General features: G+C 46.5%; 1 protein-coding gene across 1 annotated transcript; it reads right to left on the bottom strand.

Annotated features, from left to right (window-relative positions):
- Window positions 1-5,663: 5,663 nt before the first annotated feature.
- On the bottom strand, window positions 5,664-15,904 carry LOC129641146 (histone-lysine N-methyltransferase PRDM9-like). The gene is made up of 10 exons (XM_055565928.1): window positions 15,760-15,904; window positions 15,229-15,355; window positions 14,823-14,923; window positions 13,783-13,832; window positions 11,839-11,995; window positions 10,920-11,021; window positions 10,432-10,703; window positions 9,878-9,945; window positions 8,561-8,754; window positions 5,664-6,877 (listed from the first exon to the last, which is right to left on the bottom strand). Exons 1-10 carry the CDS (start codon window positions 15,839-15,841, stop codon window positions 5,664-5,666), a joined length of 2,367 nt encoding a protein of 788 aa, XP_055421903.1. The 5' UTR covers window positions 15,842-15,904.
- Between the last annotated feature and the right edge of the window lie 4,471 nt (window positions 15,905-20,375).

Consider the following 20,375-nt stretch of genomic DNA (forward strand, 5'->3'; position numbering starts at 1 on the left):
CAGACAGCTCACATCAACAGCCCTCTTCCTCACCTCTGCTTCACTTCGTGGCTTGTGGCTGCTGGCATCTCTCTGGGCTGGGAGGGTGTGTAAAGCACCAGCCCCCTTGCTCAAGGTCAGCTGAGACCCCAAGCTCTGGGGTCACACACCATCGCTGCCGCCATGCAGGTCTTCCCACTTCTGTGAGGGAGGGCCTGTGAAGGCCTGTGGGTGATGGGGGTTTTGGGGGTGTTGTGGGCTGGCCCAGGATCCAGCTTTTTGAGGGGAGGAGAGGGGAGGGGAGGGGAAGGGATGGAGAAGCTTTGACCTACTCAGGCTTCCAGGGGATTCCAGGCCCTGCTCTGGTGGGAGGTGCAGGTGAGAAGCCCCTGCAAGCTTCTGGGTCTCCACTGTATTTCAGTTGAAACCCCTCTGCCTGCATCACCCCTAACTCTCTCTCACTCCTGTGGCCCCAGCCACAAGCCATGGAAGATGGAGAGTTTACGTGGCTTCCCTTCCAATAGGGAAACCAAGCAGACAAACGTGTTCCTTTAGGAAAGCATGAAAGAAACGAGAAAATAACAGTGGGTGGTTATTACTGACACGGTTCATGTAGCGACACTTCACAAGCCTGGAACAGGGAGGGAACTGAGGGCCATTTGCCCCAGTCCTGGAGTTACCACCTCCCACCCCTCCCTGCCCCATAGCCCACTCACCCCTTGGTGTCCTCTGGTGACCGATTGGACTTCAGGCTCCTGAACCCATTCTGGAAGGATCAGGACAGAGCAGAGTTCATTCAGAGAGGGAGCAGATCAGATCAGTCTCTCAGTCGTGTACGACTCTTTACAACCCCATGAATCACAGCACGCCAGGCCTCCCTGTCCATTACCAACTTCCAGAATTTACCCAGCCTCACTTCCATCGAGTCAGTGATGCCATCCAGCCATCTCATCCTCTGTCGTCCCCTTCTTCTCCTGCCCCCAATCTCTACCAGCATCAGAGTCTTTTCCAATGAGTCAACTCTTTGCATGAGGTGGCCAAAGTACTGGAGTTTCAGTTTTAGCATCATTCCTTCCAAAGAAATCCCAGGGCTGATCTTCAGAATGGACTGGTTGGATCTCCTTGCAGTCCAAGGGACTCTCAAGAGTCTTCTCCAACACCACAGTTCAAAAGCATCAATTCTTCGGTGCTCAGCCTTCTTCACAGTGCAACTCTCACATCCATGCATGACCACAGGAAAAACCATAGCCTTGACTAGACGAACCTTTGTTGGCAAAGTAATGTCTCTGCTTTTGAATATGCTGTCTAGGTTGGTCATAAATTTTCTTCCTAGGAGTAAGCGTCTTTTAATTTCATGGCTGCAGTCACCATCTGTAGTGATTTTGGAGCCCAGAAAAATAAAATCTGACACTGTTTCCACTGTTTCCCCATCTATTTCCAATGAAGTGGTGGGACCGGATGCCATGATCTTTGTTTTCTGAATGTTGAGCTTTCAGCCAACTTTTTCACTCTCCACTTTCACTTTCATCAAGAGGCTTTTGAGTTCCTCTTCACTTTCTGCCATAAGGGTGGTGTCATCTGCCTATCTGAGGTTATTGATATTTCTCCCGGCAATCTTGATTCCAGCTTGTGTTTCTTCCAGTCCAGCGTTTCTCATGATGTACTCTGCATATAAGTTAAATAAACAGGGTGACAATATACAGCCTTGACGAACTCCTTTTCCTATTTGGAACCAGTCTGTTCCATGTCCAGTTCTAACTGTTGCTTCCTGACCTGCATACAAATTTCTGAAGAGGCAGGTCAGATGGTCTGGTATTCCCATCTCTTGAAGAATTTCCCACAGTTTATTGTGATCCACAGAGTCAAAGGCTTTGGCATAGTCAATTAAGCAGAAATAGATGTTTTTCTGGAACTCTCTTGCTTTTTCCATGATCCAGCGGATGTTGGCAATTTGATCTCTGGTTCCTCTGCCTTTTCGAAAACCAGCTTGAACATCAGGAAGTTCATGGTTCACATATTGCTGAAGCCTGGCTTGGAGAATTTTGAGCATTACTTTACTAGCGTGTGAGATGACTGCAATTGTGCAGTAGTTTGAGCATTCTTTGGCATTGCCTTTCTTTGGGATTGGAATGAAAACTGACCTTTTCCAGTCCTGTGGCCACTGCTGAGTTTTCCAAATTTGCTGACATATTGAGTGCAGCACTTTCACAGCATCATCTTTCAGGAGTTGAAATAGCTCAACTGCAATTTCATCACCTCCACTAGCTTTGTTTGTAGTGATGCTTTCTAAGGTCCTCTTGACTTCGCATTCCAGGATGTCTGGCTCTAGGTCAGTGATCACACCATTGTGATTATCTGGGTCGTGAAGATCTTTTTTGTACAGTTCTTCTGTGTATTCTTGCCATCTCTTCTTAATATCTTCTGCTTCTGCTACGTCCATACCATTTCTGTCCTTTATCGAGCCCATCTTTTCATGAAATGTTCCCTTGGTATCTCTGATTTTCTTGAAGAGATCCCTAGTCTTTCCCATTCTGTTGTTTTCCTCTATTTCTTTGCATTGATCGCTGAAGAAGGCTTTCTTATTTCTTCTTGCTATTCTTTGAAACTGTGCATTCAGATGTTTATATATCTTTCCTTTTCTCCTTTGCTTTTCGCTTCTCTTCTTTTCACAGCTATTTGTAAGGTCTCCCCAGACAGCCATTTTGCTTTTTTGCATTTCTTTTCTATGGGAATAGTCTTGATCCCTGTCTCCTGTACAATGTCACGAACCTCATTCCATAGTTCATCAGGCACTCTATCTATCAGATCTAGGCCCTTAAATCTATTTCTCACTTCCACTGTATAATCATAAGGGATCTGATTTAGGTCATACCTGAATGCTCTAGTGGTTTTCCCTACTTTCTTCAATTTAAGTCTGAATTTGGCAATAAGGAGTTCATGGTCTGAGCCACAGTCATCTCCTGGTCTTATTTTTGCTGACTGTATAGAGCTTCTCCATCTTTGGCTGCAAAGAATATAATCAATCTGATTTCTATGTTGACCATCTGGTGATGTCCATGTATAGAGTCTTCTCTTGTGTTGTGGGAAGAGGGTGTTTGTTATGACCAGTGCATTTTCTTGGCAAAACTCTATTAGTCTTTGCCCTGCTTTATTCCGTATTCCAAGGCCAAATTTGCCTGTTACTCCAAGAGTTTCTTGACTTCCTACTTTTGCATTCAAGTCCCCTATAATGAAAAGGACATCTTTTTTGGGTGTTAGTTCTAAAAGGACTTGTAGGTCTTCATAGAACCATTCAACTTCAGCTTCTTCAGCGTTACTGGTTGGGGCATAGACTTGGATTACTGTGATATTGAATGATTTGCCTTGGAAACGAACAGAGATCATTCTGTCGTTTTTGAGATTGCATCCAAGTACTGCATTTCGAACTCTTTTGTTGACCATGATGGCCACTCCATTTCTTCTGAGGGATTCCTGCCCGCAGTAGTAGATATAATGGTCATCTGAGTTAAATTCACCCATTGCAGTCCATTTCAGTTCGCTGATTCCTAGAATGTTGTCATTCACTCTTGCCATCTCTTGTTTGACCACTTCCAATTTGCCTTGATTCATGGACCTGACATTCCAGGTTCCTATGCAATATTGCTCTTTACAGCATCGGACCTTCTATCACCAGTAACATCCACAGCTGGGTATTGTTTTTGCTTTGGTTCCATCCCTTCATTCTTTCTGGAGTTATTTCTCCACTCATCTCCAGTAGCATATTGGGCATATGTCTCTGCACATATCAGCCTGAAGGCACCCGATCTCAGCTGATCTCCAAAGCTAAGCAGGGTCAGGCCTGGTTAGGACTTGGATGGGAGACCACCTGGGAATACTGGGTGCTGTAGGCTTTTTGCCTAGATTTTTTTTTCTTTTTTTCTTTTTTTTTTCATAGAGGGAAGGGTGTGGTCAACTGCTAAGAACACCATTGCCTCCACTCTGTGTTGGAACTCAGTTCTGGGTCTAAGCAAGCGTGGCTTCCTGGTGCAGTCACCACCTTCACTCACCTGCGGGGGTGGACTTTTTGTCCACCTTGTCACCACGTGCAGCCTGGTCAGCCCTGGGGGCTGTGCTGTGTGCATCTGCTCTGCTCACAGTGCACCCTATGGTCCATCAGACTTCACTCATAAAAGGGAAGTGTAAGGATGAACTATTTCATAGTTAAGAATTTCAAGGTTGCAACAGCATTGACCAAAGCACGTGGGCACAGGTACAAGACCCGTGCATTAGAGAAGCCACAGTGTGGGCTTCAAGGACCCTCCAGGTGGGGGGTGGGATGGGGTCTGGACAGGAGTTTCCTGCACACGTGGCTCCAGGCTCTGTTGTCCGCAGGGTGGATGACTGTCAGCACTGCCTGTCTGTGTGGAGGGGCTCTGGGGCTGCCCAGCTCAGTAAGAACGGCAATGGTGGGAAGGGAGGTTGTGCTCCCTTAGCATCCCTGACCTCACATGTCCTCATCAGGGCAGCTAAGTGCCTAAACAGCCCCTTCCTCGTCTAGCTCTGAAGACCTGGAAGATGTGGGGGCTGAAGGACATGCAGAAAACACAATTCTGTAAAGCAACTATCCTTCAATTAAAAATTTTAAAAAGATTAAAGAAAAAAAACACAAATAACAGCAACGGCGGGGCTTGCATTCTCAGCCAGCCTCTGCCAGATTCTGCCTGTGCTTATGCAACAGACCAAAACGCTGGTGCTCCCACCCTGTATCACAGATGAGAATAGAGACACAGAGAGGTTGAGCATCTTGTCCCATGTCACACAGATGCTGAGGGCAGAGCTGAGAACTGGACCCCTGTGGTCGTGTTTGGAGTCCAGATGCTGTGATGACCCTGCTGAAGTGGCAAAGACAGAGTGAGGGAGACCAGGTGGCCCAGGCTGAGCGAGGCACATGCACATGCACACATACACATGCACGTGGCCTTCACTTTTGGGGCTACAGAAGTCAGAGGAAGACAGAGGGCAACCAGGAGAGGCCAAAGTAGAGTCTAGGTCTATAGGGAGGAGAGGCCACACCTCCCAGGAAGCCAGAGTTTTCTCTTCCCTGATGAGTCTGTCTCAAATCCTAGATTCCTCTCCCTGGACCCTGGAAGTGACTGTCCAGTGACCTAACTGAGTTGGCTCCAGAACAATGCCTTCCCAGGGGTTCACTATCACTGGACCCCACTGCTGTCAGTAATAAGGGGGGGGGGGGTGAGTACGTAGTCTGGGCTTCAGATTTGTTTGGAGACAAAATTTATTAGAAGAAGTACAAAAAACCGTGGAGGCAATTGGCATGAATATCTACAGAACACTTAAGAAACCATCTGCTGTTTATCTACCTCCTCTCCTGTCATGAAAGTGGAAGGTGTGTTTAATCAATTAATTCTGTGTTCATCACACTGCTTCTGTAAAATATTTGCTTATGTGTTTATTTACATGGCTGCACTGTGTCTTAGTTGCTGCATGTGGGAGGTAGTTCCCAAATCAGGTATTGAATATGGCTCTATGCATTGGAGTAGTAGCCAATGGGCCATCTGGGAAGTCTCTCCTCATACTCTTGGTGACAGTAACAGATCATAAACCTGCTCTGAGGCCCCCTTAGAGCTGAGGCATGGGGTAGCTGCAGTAATCCTCCTGTGGCTAGGATGTGGTTTATTGGTCATGACTCACTCACACTCCACGCAAACATAGGGCTTCTCCCCTGTGTGTGTCCTTTGGTGTCTGACGAGATTGGACATCACACTGAAGCTTCGCCCACACTCCCTGCAAACATAGGGCTTCTCCCCTGTGTGTGTCCTTTGGTGTCTGATGAGACTGGACATCACACTGAAGCTTCGCCCACACTCCCTGCAAACATAAGGCTTCTCCCCTGTGTGTGTCCTCTGGTGTGTGATGAGAACTGACTTCAAACTGAAGCTTTGCCCACAATCACCACAAACATAGGGCTTTTCCCCTGTGTGTGTCCTCTTATGTCTGGTGAGACGTGACTTCTCACTGAAGCTTCGCCCACACTCCCTGCAAACATAGGGCTTCTCCCCTGTGTGTGTCCTCTGGTGTGTAATGAGATTTTTCTTCAAACTGAAGCTTCGCCCACACTCCCCACAAACATAGGGCTTCTCCCCTGTGTGTGTCCTCTGGTGTGTAATGAGATTTTTCTTCAAACTGAAGCTTCGCCCACACTCCCCACAAACATAGGGCTTCTCCCCTGTGTGTGTCCTCTTATGTTTGGTGAGATTTGACTTCTCACTGAAGCCTCGCCCACACTCCCCACAAACATAAGGCTTCTCCCCTGTGTGTGTCCTCTTATGTTTGGTGAGATCTGACCTCCAAATGAAGCTTTTCCCACACTCCTTGCAAACATAGGGCTTCTCCCCTGTGTGTATCTTCTCAGGTGTGATTAGACTTGACCTATCCTTGGAGCCTTGCTCATGCTCTCCATACTTGAGTCTTATAATCCCTGAGACCCCTGCCTCCATGAATAATTTGCCTGTGTCCTCTGGATTCAGCTTCTGGCTTGTGCTGGGCTCTTCGGCCATTCTCTCATGCACCTCAGAAGCCCCCATTTGTCCTTTGGGTGTGTAGGAAGAGGCCGTTGAAATCCTCTTCAGCCTTATGCAAAGTTTGGGGCCTTTCAGCAAAGGATGGGGCCTTTCCTTGGGCTCTCGACCCTCTGGTTTGCCACTCGGTCTGTGTGGATCAGAATATTGCTGCTGCTGATTTTGACTGCCTGGGCAGGGATCCTCTGGTTGGAGGTGGTCTCCTATAGATGGCCTCAGGATGATCTGAGAGGGGTGATTGCGTTGGACATGTTGGCTGAGGAATTTCTGACTGGAGAAGGACAGAGAGCAGGAGGCACATGGGTGGATCTTGGGCTTTGGTTCTGCTGAAAGAGGAAGTTTTAGTCAGGTAGCTGGTTTGCCATGGTAAAGCCTGCCCCAGTAATCATCTTAGTGTTGACGGTGCACGATTTGTCTCCCATCAAGTGTGTCTTTACAGTCCACTTTTCCATTCCATTCTTATTCTCTACATCTACAGAAATCCAGGAAGCTTGCATCAAGGGCCTTTTCTACATACCACCCAGCCTAGGGACCTTTCAGTAGCATCAGAGGCAGCGTCTCTCCTGATACAGGTGGATCTGCAGGGACCTTTCCCTGCATGTAAGTATCTGAAAAGTCGTGTCACAGTGGCCACAGGTATTTTACCCTACTGAGAGATAAGACTCTTGATGACTTAGGTGGAATCTTCCTGAATGGCTCTGTGTGAGGGGAAAGGGTCTATTAAGTTAGGGGCACCTGGCCTAGAGCTCTCTGCATATGTGAGGCAGCACAGGGGGTGGTTAGAGCAGGTGTGAGTAAAGCTGAATTTGAGGCTTCTTGTTCAAAGAGCAGCCTTTCAAGGAAACCACTCTACAGGAAGTGGGTTTGAGACTGGACGAGACCAAGAGGCCCAGGTCCTACTGACTACAGGTCTCTGGCTCCTGCTGCCCCGGTTGGTTCATAAATTGCTCCTCTCTGTTTTCTATACATCATACAATAAAGACATGTCCTTTCTCAAGCCTCACCAATATTCATACCTCTAATTTCACACAGTCTTAGTCCATTTAACATGCACTAGGAAGTCTTGCTTAAAAATACATCTCCAGCCAGACTCTTCACACCCTCACTCCCAAGCATCTTTACCCAGGCCACTTTCCCCTCATGTCTGGCAATGAACTGACCTCTGAGGGGACTCCCCACTGCTGTCTCTTCCCAAAAATGAAGTGGAACATCATCTTAGAACAGAGAACATGCCGCTTGGAGCTAATAGCCACATGGTTGTTCTGTGTCACCCAGGAAGACCCTAAGGCCTGCACATGGACATTGACGCTGAGGCTTCTGTGTTCCATCCAGCCTCCTTCCTCTCCCTCTGTGCTTCCTCCTGCAACCACTGACATGGCCTCTCTTCCAGGCCCTGAGGCTGCAGCACTGGCTGCTCCCTTGCCTGGAATCCTGGAATCCATAGGTGTTATCTCTGCAGAGACCCTGCCCCACCATCCTCCGCCACACCCCACTCTGTTCATGCTGATCCGAGGCACTTTTCATGCACTGGTTTTCCTCAGAGCACCAGCCCCTGTCTGGTATGAAGCCCATGCTGCCCCAAGGCAGTGGTTCTGTCTGTTTCAGTGTGTGTAGCCCTGTCTGGCACAAAGTATGAATTCACATGACAACAAACTGAAACAGTAACTGAATGCAAATCACTGTATGCATGTCACTTAGAAATGTGGAGGAAATGAGGAAGAAACTGGTAAAGGTGAGAGAGCTGGTAGGTGCTAAAAAACTTGCTTTTTGCTTCTAAGCCTTTCAGCAGAAGGTGATGTTACATATTTTTTGCATGAAATATTGAAAATTAGAACTAATATTTTTAATATAAATATTTTTCCTAACAGTCTTATGAAATGAATCAAATTCTGAGGCATTTTAATTGCAACTTGACTGACTTTAGACTGGATTGGAGTCTGCTTCAGAATCGGACCAAGGAAGCTCCCCAGGATGGGGTGGAGCGCTGGAAGAGGGGTGACGCTCACCTCTCCGGGCCGAGAGCTTGCTCTTCCCCCTGTTGTCCATCTTGATGCCGAGTTCCTTGCCATACTCGTCCCCATACCAGACCAGCAGCTCACAGCCCGGCCTGACCACCTGGCGGGTTCGGTAGAAGATCTGCCCGTGATACTGCAAGGCCACCAGGTTCTGCTCCTCATCATCCCGGGCACAGTTCACATACCTGGGATCAAGGCCAGGAAAGGGAAAGAAACCACAGGTGAGGAGACCCTTCCACTATTGGACCACGCCCAGCTCCTTGCCTTCAGGCTCTGAGGCCGCCATGGTTCCCACCGCCCCTCATGGGGACCTTCTGTACACACCTTAGACCTGGCTGTGTGAATTCCTATTTCCAGATCCTGTTTCCAGTCCTCTTCCTGGCTGGAATGCTTTTCTCTCCTTACCTAATTAGCCATTGTCCAGAGCCCAGTTCCAGACTTGTCTCCACCTGGACTGTCCATAAGACTGGTGACCTCCAGCTCTTCTAAACTCTAAATTAAGTTCTCTTTCATTCCGCAGGACTTGGTACTCCTAGGCTAGCATGCACCCCTCAGCACTCACCCCAGCCTTCCTTCTCTCCAGAGGCTTTTCTCCAATCTCCCGACATGTATCCAGGGTCCTATTCACTTGCCCACCCTCTCCCATGGAAACATGGAGAGTGCTCTGACATAGCTTGAGACAGAGAACAGTAATAGTTTATTCACTTTCTGCCTGCCCTGATGAAAGTAGAGGCCCTCAGAGAATGGCCATGCTCACGGCCATCCTGCTCCCCATTCCTTCTCAGGCCTCAGGGCCCACTTCTCACTGGAACCGAGCCTGGGGAGGTTGTTGCCCACACGGACTCAAGGTCTCCCATGTTAGGTTATCCTGGTGCTGTGCAATTATTCAAAAATAGAAAAAGTAAGGTTACTATTCCTAAAATCAATTGGTTAATGTCTGTCTTCAGTATGTTCTCCAAAAGGACATGGGTTGTGTGATCTGCTTCAGTAATGAAGTTCACTGTCTAAACTGGGACATAGAGTGTTTGGTAAGTGTCAATTAAGTGAGGTAAAGTGTCCCTGGTGAATCTAGACTCCTCAAGTTGTGTTCAAGTGCCTCAGTTTTGTTGAGCATATAGACATATTTTGAGGGCACATGCTATATTTTTCTTTCTTTCTTTCTAATGTCTTTTGAAATGAAAGAGCATGATATGGAGGGAAAAGAGGCAAGAAGATGTGAAAGCTACCGAGGGAGATGGGCTGAGAAGGAAAGGGGTGTGGGTTTGAGGGAGGAGCGACATCTACAAACTGCAGGCTCACTGCACCCACCTCATCCAGTTGGCCAAAGACGTGTCTTTTCCATCCACATACTCGTAGCTGTTTCTCCCTTTGGTGACCTGAGTGTCAGAAAAGAGATACAAGCTTTCTTCTCTCTTTTACTTTATTTTATTCTTTTGGTAGTAAGTAATAGAAGAACTTTCCCCCTGCTGGCATTGGTGCTCTTCAGCCTGCATGGATTCAACTGCCAGTCGGACCACACAGTAAGCTCCTTAGTAATCGTTTCAAGTCTGAGTCTATTGGCACATTGAAGGCAAGGGCTCCACAAGTGAAGGGTCATTTCTGTATGCCTGTACCACTGTCTCCCAGCTCTCCTCTGATCTTTAGATAGAAGTCTTGTGTGCCTGTACCACTGCCTCCCACCTTCCTCTGACCTTTGGATAGAAATCCTGTGTTCATGCCCAGTGCACACAGTACACAGGGCTGACTGTGTCATTGCCGACCATGTCATCACCATCCGTGTCCTTGCATGTAGACATGAAGTACACCCCCACAACACACAAACGATTAGAGCCAGAGGACAGGGAAAGAGGGCTATTTCTCACCATCCAGCAGTATCCACTGTGGGAGTCCTCTTCATTGTATATGATCTGACCCTCGTAGGGGCCAAAATGCAGGCCCAGTGGCAGATCGGATCCCTCGTTCCACACTCCAAGCCCAGCCTTAGGGATGCCCGATGGCCTGATACTTAACCCAGGAGGCAGAGTGAGGGCTGAGCGGTTGGCATGCCCCTTTTCCACTGCAGAGTCCTTTACAAAGGTTGGGGGCCCATGGGCAGCACAGCTGTCGATGAAGAAGTTCTGACATTCCTCACAATCTGGAGGTGAGAGCAACAGGGATGAGGGGAGGTATAGTGATGTTGCTGGTCGTAAAGACCTTCAGAAAGAGCTGGGGCACTCACGGCCTTTGGCCTTGATCCTGTACCCCAAGTCCTAGAGGAAGGGGATGATTGGGGGACCAAATGGTGAGGTGAGGTTATTGTACCAAGGTCTCATAACCCCTTCTCCATGAGGGGGCCAGCAGGGTCACTCACACAGGTAGTCGTCATCCTGGGGCTCGCTGACCTCTTGGTACACATGGCCCTTTCTTTCTCGTACGCTGTACCTCTTCACTTTGGTCTCCTTTCTTCTGAGTTCTAACATGGAGAACAGAAGCTAAGCAAGGCTGGTGGGGCCTGGAGAATTAGTCCCTGTTTTATCAGAAAGGGTGAGATCTCCTACTTGTCCATCTATACAGTTTGTTAAAACTTTTTCACATTTATTTTTCAAACTTTTACTTTTGTACTTTTATGTTTTAATGATACATTATTTATTGGCCATGCTGCATGGTTTGTGAGATCTTAGTTCCCTGACCAGGAATGGAACCCACACCTCCTGCAGTGGAAGTGTGGAGTCATAACCACTTAACCACCAGGAAGTCCCTTCTCTATACTTTGTTTCTTCTCCCTTTAACTACTGGTTCAGAAGACTGAGGCTCCACACTGACCACAGATGCCCAGTTCAGTGTTAGCTTCCCGCACTTCCTGTTAGTAGGTTTAACTTCCCAACCTTCTTACTTAGGAAATAGTTCACTGACACATCTACTTAGAAAATATATGTGAAGGGCATGACACGTAAAGCATTGAGCAGAGGTCTGTGTATAAATACTAACAAAGTGTGGTCCCTATCATCACAGCTGGATTTATTGAACTACTTGTAGGTGTCAGCACTTGTGCATTTCATGTAATGCTTCCAAACACCGTATGCTCAGCTTCACTTTACAGATGAGCAATCAGGACCTCAGAAAATGTATAAGATTTTCCCAAGGCCCCAGTGCTAACTTTATGCCTCAGATCAGTCCAGCTTAAACCCACGCCTACCCAAAGTCCACACCCCACACCTAGGCCATACTTATTAGCTTTTCTACAGGGATTAGAGGAACTAATTAGAGGAACTCCACAAACTTTATCTTACCGACTTTGTGTCTGGGGTGCTTTCCAGGGGTCCTCGCTTCTCTGGAAGGGGGCACTGGTTTCTGAGCCTGTTTGGAGCCACTTTTCTTCAGAAATTTTGCTGCTCCCGGCAATTTCTTCAAACTAGATACCTTATTTAATGGTCCCCTGGACAACCTCTTCCATGTGAGTAAAAGACAACATGTATTTCTTTAGTTCTTTAGGACTGTATGAAGTGTTTTTACATGCATGACTTTAGTTAATACTTTAACAATTCTTGGAAATACCTGGTGGAGGGGGGCTCTGAACACTGGAGTGTAAAAAAAGGACATAAGTGTGTAGTGAATCAAAACTAGAATTCATATCTTAAGATTCTTTCTCTTCAACTTTCTGCATAAAAGTGAGAGCAACGCAGGGAGAATAGCTTGAGGTCAGGGAAAGAAGAGGGTAAGGGCTCATAGAGAAATCCGTGAGGTTTTCTACTAATTAGTGGACCTTTGATGGATGAGGAAGTATGGAAAATTACAGAGGGGACAAAAGGCATCTGGAAAATAAGGTGACAAAGTAGTGAGATTGAGAAGAGAAAAGATGATCTGCAGAAACACATTCAGACAATAAAGAAAATGAGCTGAAAGTTTCAGGTTGCCATGTCCTAGAGACAATGTTTGGAATTAAAATAGCTGGCCTCATCAATTCTCCTTGAAGAAGGCTGTACGACTAGTGGGCTCTCCTAAGTTTCCTGATCTATAAATTGGTATACATGCTGATTCTTAATGTTATAGTGGACATGAAGTTTAATAACATTCAACAAATCATTGTGTGAGCTCTTTAATACAGTATGAATGTGAGTGTACATCCCTGCCATCAATATATCCCCTTGACTGCTTCTATATTTGAAGTCTAGCTCACAAATACCATCCTCAGTATTCCTTGACCTTCTTATTCCTAGATGAATGTTTAAATGTGGAGTCACTCATTCACAAAACATTCAGAGGGCCCTTAGGGGCTTTGAGCTGGGCCTGGACATCTGAGAATTAACGGGTATGGGCTACGCTCTCAAAGCTCACAAAACAGGGGCAGGCTAAACAAATGATTCCAAACAGGAGAGTTGTCTAATCAGAGCTCAGAGGAAGGACTTGTTACTTCCTCCTACAAGAATGAGCATTTGAAATCATGTCCAGATGATGAGTTTCTACTCAAAAGCTGGTAACCTATGTGAAGCCCTTCAGTTATTTTCTTATTTGTTGTTTTTGAGTCATAAACCTGAAGCTTGTCAGAGCTGCAAGTTACTTCCTCTTATTGGAGTAGGAGTCTCTGAGGTAGGGATCATGTCACCTTCTTCATCCTGGACCGTCCACTCTACAAACTGTCCAACATGTCCTTCAGCTTCTTCATCTTGGACCGTCCACTCTACAAACTGCCCAACATGTCCTTAAGCTTCCCTTAGTCAGATATCCCTCACTAGCACAGCACAAAAGAACTGAGGTTGAAAACATCTCTCAGATGAATGATATAAAGATACATGAAGAAACTTTATAGAACTATGGAAGTTCTAACGACTTTGTAAGGGGTTTAGAGAAGGTGCTTTGCATTAGATTGTACCACCAGTGATACTGTGATCCCACGAATATAATCAAACATTTTTTTACCTCAGTTTCTTGATCTATAATGGTGATAGCTATATACCTACTTATAGGTACTGTAGGATTGTTTTAAGGTTTAAGTAAATTTATTCACATAAAATGCTTAAAGTCTGAAATATTGTGAAAATAATGTAACAATAGAACAGCCTACTATATTTGCTGTTCTTACTAACTATAAAGACGGTAATGATATCAGACATTGTGCTAAAGATTCAGAACAGGAAGGCAGCAGTCTCCAGGATCTCTGTGTTTCCTCCTATTCTCACCTGTGACTGGATCCGTGAGGAGGATTCTTTTGTCAACAGGATTTGGGAGACACTCACCTTCTGGTGTTTACTGGGCTCCCCTCTGAAGGCCATCCCAGAAGGTTTACCTAAAAAATGATGAGAATCAGTGTTTTGGTTGGTAAATGTTTCCAAACTCTGGGCATTCTAATTAAGGACACAAAATTCTGAGCCAGAGAGTGACAAGGACAAGGATTACCAAAGGAGGAATGGAAAGTGATTTCTGTATCATCAACTCCTATGCTTCCACTGGGAGCATAATATAATTTTATTAAAATTTAAAAAATATGAAACTTCATCTATGCTTCATCTGATGCCCGTAAAGTATCTAATAAATTTACTAGACTTTCATGACAAAAATACTTAAAGTAAAAATAGAAGGAAGTGACTGCAATATAATAAAGGTCATATATGAAAAGTCTATCTCTAACATCATAGTCATCAATGAAAAACTGAAAACTTCCAAGATCAAGAGAAAAAGGCAAGGATGCCCATTCTTAATACTTCTATTAAATATAATATTAGAAGTCCTAGCCAGGGCATTAGGTTAGAAAAGGAAACAAAAGGCTTCCAGTTGGAAAGAAAGAAGTAAAATTATGTCTGTTCACAGAGGACATGATTTTATGTGCAGAAAATTTTTTAAATTACACACACACACACACACACACACACAAAACCTGCACAGAAAGTTGCATGGTACAAAATCAACATTCAAATATCTTTCCATGCATGAACAACAACCATTCCAAAAAGGAAAATAAGAAAACAATCCTATTTGTGTTTTGTTTTTTAAACCTATAGTCAAGAGCTAAGTGAATTTATAGTCTAGGGTATGTTTAATTGCCTTTCATTAAGGATGTTTAGCAAAAATAATTCTTTTTACAAAGAATGATAAATTTTAAACATAAAACACTGGAAAACCTATACCTTCACCTTCATTCAGGCTCATGTCAATACTCAGCCACAACCACTTTAGAATGCTGAAAATTATGTTTTATTTGCTAATGGCTGAGATGCAGTTGAGACCTAAGCCCAGGCTGGTTTCTTGAAGACACATATAAATCCTTCTGGCCCCTCACCTTGTTGCCTTGGTGTCCATTCTTCATCAGAATCCTCAGTGTCATCTACCTGGTGTTTGAGGACCTGCCTGCGGTGATGCATGAAACCTGGTTGAGTGGCTCTGAAAACCTGGAAAGAAGCAAAATATATGTTCTAAGAAGGAGGCACAAAGCACAGAAGCGATGGAAAGTGTCACAAAGTCAGGGAAATCAGTAAGATGGGCTGGAAGAATGTAGAACAAGGCAAGATGTGAGCTCTGCACTGACAGGGTCAACCCCACTTTGGTACAAAACAATAAAAATTCCCTCCAGGTTAGTCTCCGCACAAAAGGGACTGTGAGCAGAAGAAGCCACCTAAGAGAGGGCCAAGTAAACACTAAGGGTGAAGACCTGTTTCATGTTTCCCAGGCTCACAGGCACCCAGCACTTCGTGTTACCTATAGCAATCAGCGCTTCGTAATTCCTTTTCACATTCCTATATCGGATTTTTTCCCATTCTCCCATCTCTGCCCATTCTTCCTTGGTGAAGTATATGGAAATGTCTTTGAAAGCATCTTTGGCTTAAGGAAAATAGTAGATTCCATCAGTGACTTACTAATATATGTCAGACCTTAAAGCTGACTTCTCCTCCACCTTTTGTGCAGGGAGTAGCCTGAAGCTACTGGATGGTCTCTGTGAGACAGGGATGAAGACTTTCCTTCCTGCCTGTGTCCTGCTTAACTGAACAAACACTGAGCATTTTCCTAACTCTCCCTGGACACAGAGCAGTTGGTGATGCTAGTGTCCTGTTTTGTCCCACTCCTCCCCACCATCTCAGAGAGGACCAGGCATTCCCATCCTGTGTACATTCACAGAGAAGTTCACTCAGCTGCCCAGGCAAGCAGTTTGTGGTCCTTCAGGGACCAGCGCCATGTCCTTCCTATAGAGCTGGCTTAGAGCCCAGCTTTGCCACCTCCGCCTCTCACCATGGGCTTCCACTCTGTTCTCCCAGCATCTCCCTCAGTGCTGTTCTCTGGAGACCTGTTTGGGCTCATGGCCATGGGACTGCCTCAATGCCAAGGTGCCTGTGGGAGAAGAAGATGCTGAGATGGCCCAGACCACTGTCCAGAGCCTGGTCTGTCTTCCTTGGGTGGAGTGTCCAGGGCAGGAAGGTGTGGGGAAAGTCGGAGTGAGGGTGTTGGTGAGAGGGATGGATCCTGACCAGCTATGACAGGCCAGCCTAATGTGAACTAGATTTGGTTTCTATGGTTCCCCTCCAATTCAGCCCCTCTGGGGAAAGGCACTGGGAGGGACGTGTCTGTGGATGACAGAGGGAGTCCTGAGGAGACTTAGAAGCCCATAACTGCTGGACTGGGGTCAGGCTGAAATCAGGGCTCTGTTCCAGTGCACGAGAGGGAATATTTCTCCAAGAAGTGTTTTGAAGATCTCCGCCTGGGAACTGGGAAAAATCTGGGCATAACATGAGTTCTACGTTTCAGAGACAAGTCGCTCTGCTTGAGGAGATCTGCGACACGGGGGCTGAAGGAACTGGGATCCTCAGACAGAGGAGACCGGGGATGTTTTGGCTGATGTAGAATGTGCAGGGTGAGAGAACTTGGGATCTTTGAGGCTGAGGAAATTGGAGGTTTCTTATTAAGGGGCTTTAGGTCTCTGACAGGCAGGACAGTGGGAGTCTTGAGGATGAAGAGTTTTAAGAGCTCCCAGGCTGAGGTATTCAGGGTCGCCGAGGTTAAGGAAATTTGGTCTCTCTGCGGGTGCTATTTTGAGGGTGCCTCAGCCTGAGGGGAGGAGAAGGCAATGGCACCCCACTCCAGTACTCTTTCCTGGAAAATCCTATGGACAGAGGAGCCTGGTGGGCTGCAGTCCATGGGGTCGCTAAGAGTCAGACACAACTGAACGACTTCACTTTGACTTTTCACTTTCATGCATTGGAGAAGGAAATGGCAACCCACTACAGTGTTCTTGCCTAGAGAGTCCTAGTGACGGGGGAGCCTGGTGGGCTGCCGTCTATGGGGTCACAAAGAGTCGGACATGACTGAGGTGATGCAGCAGCAAGCTGAGGGGAACTGGGGTTACTCTAGGTATTTGAGGGTCACAGCACTAGGGGATTTGGTGTTTCTGGGGGTGAAGGGACTTGTAGTCCCTGAAGCTGATGAGATGTGAGCTCCCTTCAAGTTAGGACCCAGGTTCTTCAAAGCTGACGGGATTTGGGGCCTCTCACCCTGGAATTTGAAGCCGTCAGGGTAAGGGTTTGTGAGGGTTGTGCAGGGTGTGTTCCGGTAAGTCTCCCAGCTGTCCTGCGGTGCTGCCAACCCCGGTCCTAGGCTTGTTAAGAGCTCGATGGCATGGAGTTCTCCCGCGTTGAGGCTAAGTGAAGGGTGAGCAGCCGGCCTGTACCCTGTCAGGCACAAGCGACCAATCGGTGTTGTGATGGAGGCAGTCCTGCCAATAGGCGCTGGAAGGGTGTGGAGAGAGAAGGAGGCCCCACCCAACCGCTCAGGGATTGGCTGCTCAGGGGCCGTTTCTGTCAAGAAGCCTCCAGCACACAGGCGCATTTTGGCCATTTTCTTTGCTTGTTTTCAGGCATTGCCTCTTAGGCCTGTATCCTCAAGTGGGAGGGATGTCCTCAGGCTAGATGTTTCCTTCCAGTGCCCTCAACTAGAATCTCAGCTCCACCAGATGGCAGTCGTGCTCCCGGACTTTCTCCTAGGCCCACCTGTGCCCTACCTTGTCAAATCCAGTTTTGACAAGATCTCCTATGGGGTGAGTACCGCATTATTCAGGGGAAAACGGTGTAATTAACTAAATTCTGATGAGACACAAGGTAAACAACGTATGGTCAAAGATTTAAATGAAACGCATGGAATAGGTAAGTTAGAAAAAACTTGGAGGATTTTTAACCTCAAAGTAGAAGTGGCACTGATGAGTAATCTGTGTATTTAATGTAGGTATCAAAAGCGTTCAGAAATGAGATATAAATAAAACCTCAAAGTCTTGCAAGTGTTTTCTGTAAAACGATGCATCGAACCGGAGGACAATGGATCCACAGAGCTGAGTTTGCTTGACACCTACTAGCTTCACGAGATAAAATAGGGACACTGTTTCTGGCCGTTAGGTAGATTTGCTCACAGAAAAATAAGCTGATTTCCATGTATTGGAAGCAAGACGACTGACTGTAGAATTAGTATCTAGTGGTGGTTGGGACTCTGGATGGAGAAATGTTACCAGAAAAGTGAGTTTACATCTTGGTGGGTGTTGAGCCAGAAGATACAACCCAGCCAAAGCTCATGGGAAGGAAAAGTGTATTACTTGCAGAACTATGGAGAACACCATGCAGCTTTCCAGAGCAGTGTCTCTCTAAACCACAAAGGCGGGGAAGCTTTAATCTATGGGAACAGGCATGTTCAAGCTTCCATGGTAGCTCAGACGGTAAGCAATCTGCCCACAGCAGAAGACCTGGGTTCAATCCCTAGGTGGGGAGGATCCCCAGAGGAGGGCATGGTAACGCACTCCAGTATTCTTGCCTGGAGAATCCCATAGACAGAGGAACCTGGTGGTCCATGAGGTTGCAAAGAGTCAGACATGAGTGAGTGACTAACACTGTAAATTTACAGACATGTTCATTAAGGGTCTTGGGCTGTGGCAGACTCCAAGCTTCAGTTGATTGAAGTCTTGAGGGTCAGAACCAGCCTCCATCAGCATCCTTTACATTTCAACTGATCTGGTACAGATATAGATATCTATTCTTCTTCATATTCTTTCCCCTTATCAGTTCAGCTCAGTCGCTCAGTTGTGTGTGACTCTTTGTGATGCCATGTACCACAGTATGGCAGGCTTCCCTATCCATTAATAACTGCTAGAGTTTGCTCAACTCATGTCCATCGAGTCGGTGATGCCATCCAACCATCTCATCCTCTGTCATCTCTTCTCCTCCCACCTTCAGTCTTTCCCAGCATCAGGATCTTTTCCAATGAGTCAGTTCTTCGCATCAGGTGGCCAAAGTATCGGAGCTTCAGCATCAGTCCTTCCAATGAATCTTCAGGACTGATTTCCTTTAGAATGGATTGGTTGGATCTCCTTGCTGTCCAAGGGACTCTCAAGAGTCTTCTCCAAGACCACAGTTCAAAGGTATCAATTCTTCGGCAGCTGGCTTTCTTTATAGTCCAACTCTCACATCCATACATGACTACTGGGAAAACCCATAGCTTTGACTAGATGGACCTTTGTTGACAAAGTAATGATTCTGCTTTTTAATATGCTGTCTAGGTTGGTCAGAGCTTTTCTTCCAAGAAGCAAGCATCTTTGAATTTCATGGCTGCAGTCACCATCTGCAGTGATTTTGGAGCCCAAGAAAATAAAATCTGTTAGTTTCCATTGTTTCCCCATCTATTTCCCATGAAGTGATGGGACCAAATGCCATGATCTTCGTTTTCTGAATGTTGAGCTTTAAGCCAACTTTTTCACTCTCCACTTTCACTTTCATCAAGAGGCTTTTGAGTTCCTCTTCACTTTCTGCCATAAGGGTGGTGTCATCTGCATATCTGAGGTTATTGATATATCTATAGAGGAAGTCAAACCATAAAAATAAAACCTGTTTTTCTTCCATCACTTCTATCAGAGTCTTTTCCCTTGCTGGGTGTCACAGTCCACCTCATCTCTCTAGGATGCCCTCCAAAACTGTGCTGATCTCTGGACTTGATTTGGGGGCAGCTCAGATTCTAATCTGGTCCGACTCCTATGTGTTCTTGCCTCCAATGTTCACAGCTATCAGAACTAGTGCATTTTCTTTTTTGGGAGCTTTCAATGTCCTTTTATATATTCCTTAGACACAGAGTTTGCCTAGTTGATGGTGTAGACTTAATCTGCAGGTTTTACAGGGTCTTCTTCCTTAGCAACACTGCCCCTGGGTTTCAATTGTGGTTTTATTTCCACCTCTGCATGTGGATTATCCCCTGGGTTTTTTCTCCTGAGGCTACCCTGCAGGACTTGGATTTGCCCCTGTGAGGCCAGATGTGGAGGTGCAGTTGCTTGGGTCACAGGGGTTCTGGCAGCACAAGATACTCAGGGGAGTTGGCAGCTAGGGCAGCAGGAAATATAGTGCTCTAGAAGGGTATGTCGACCAGTATTGGCCAATATGCACCAGTATTCTTGCCTGTAGAAGCCCCTTCCCTGACAGAGAAGCCAGGCAGGCCACAGTCTACAGGGTCGCAAAGTGTCGGGCACTACTGAAGTGACCCTGCCCGCATAGGCGCAAGACTGTTTTGCCTGTGGCAGCTCTGCCCTAGTGAGAGTTGAGCATGAAGGTGGCGCAGCTTCTTGACTTGTGCGTACCCTGGAGGCGCCAACTGTGCAGGGACACGGACTGCCTCTGCTGCAGGAGTTATGACCCTATCAGAGTCTTTTTCCCAGCGTCTTGTAGCTGGCACTCAGGAGGATTCTTTGGCCAGACTTTCTCCATAGTTCTGCTCTTTCAGGCATTTAGAGGGCTCCCTTGCCTGGGGTCATTCTCTGTTATTAGGGCACCAGGCACATAGAGGGGCCACCTGGCTGGGGTCCTACTCTGTAGTCCTGTGA

This window comes from Bubalus kerabau, unplaced genomic scaffold (genome assembly GCF_029407905.1).
Source record: "Bubalus kerabau isolate K-KA32 ecotype Philippines breed swamp buffalo unplaced genomic scaffold, PCC_UOA_SB_1v2 scaffold_78, whole genome shotgun sequence".
In the NCBI taxonomy this organism is placed as follows: Eukaryota; Metazoa; Chordata; class Mammalia; order Artiodactyla; family Bovidae; genus Bubalus; species Bubalus kerabau.

Excerpts from the sequence above, each read along its gene's own strand:
- LOC129641146 (XM_055565928.1), bottom strand. The coding sequence starts at position 15,841 with ATGGCCATGAGCCCAAACAGGTCTCCAGAGAACAGCACTGAGGGAGAT. Across the intron at positions 11,996-13,782 it reads AGCCCAGTAAACACCAGAAG|AGGTTGTCCAGGGGACCATT; the intron begins GTGAGTGTCTCC and ends CTCACATGGAAG. Across the intron at positions 10,704-10,919 it reads CCAGGATGACGACTACCTGT|ATTGTGAGGAATGTCAGAAC; the intron begins GTGAGTGACCCT and ends TCTCACCTCCAG.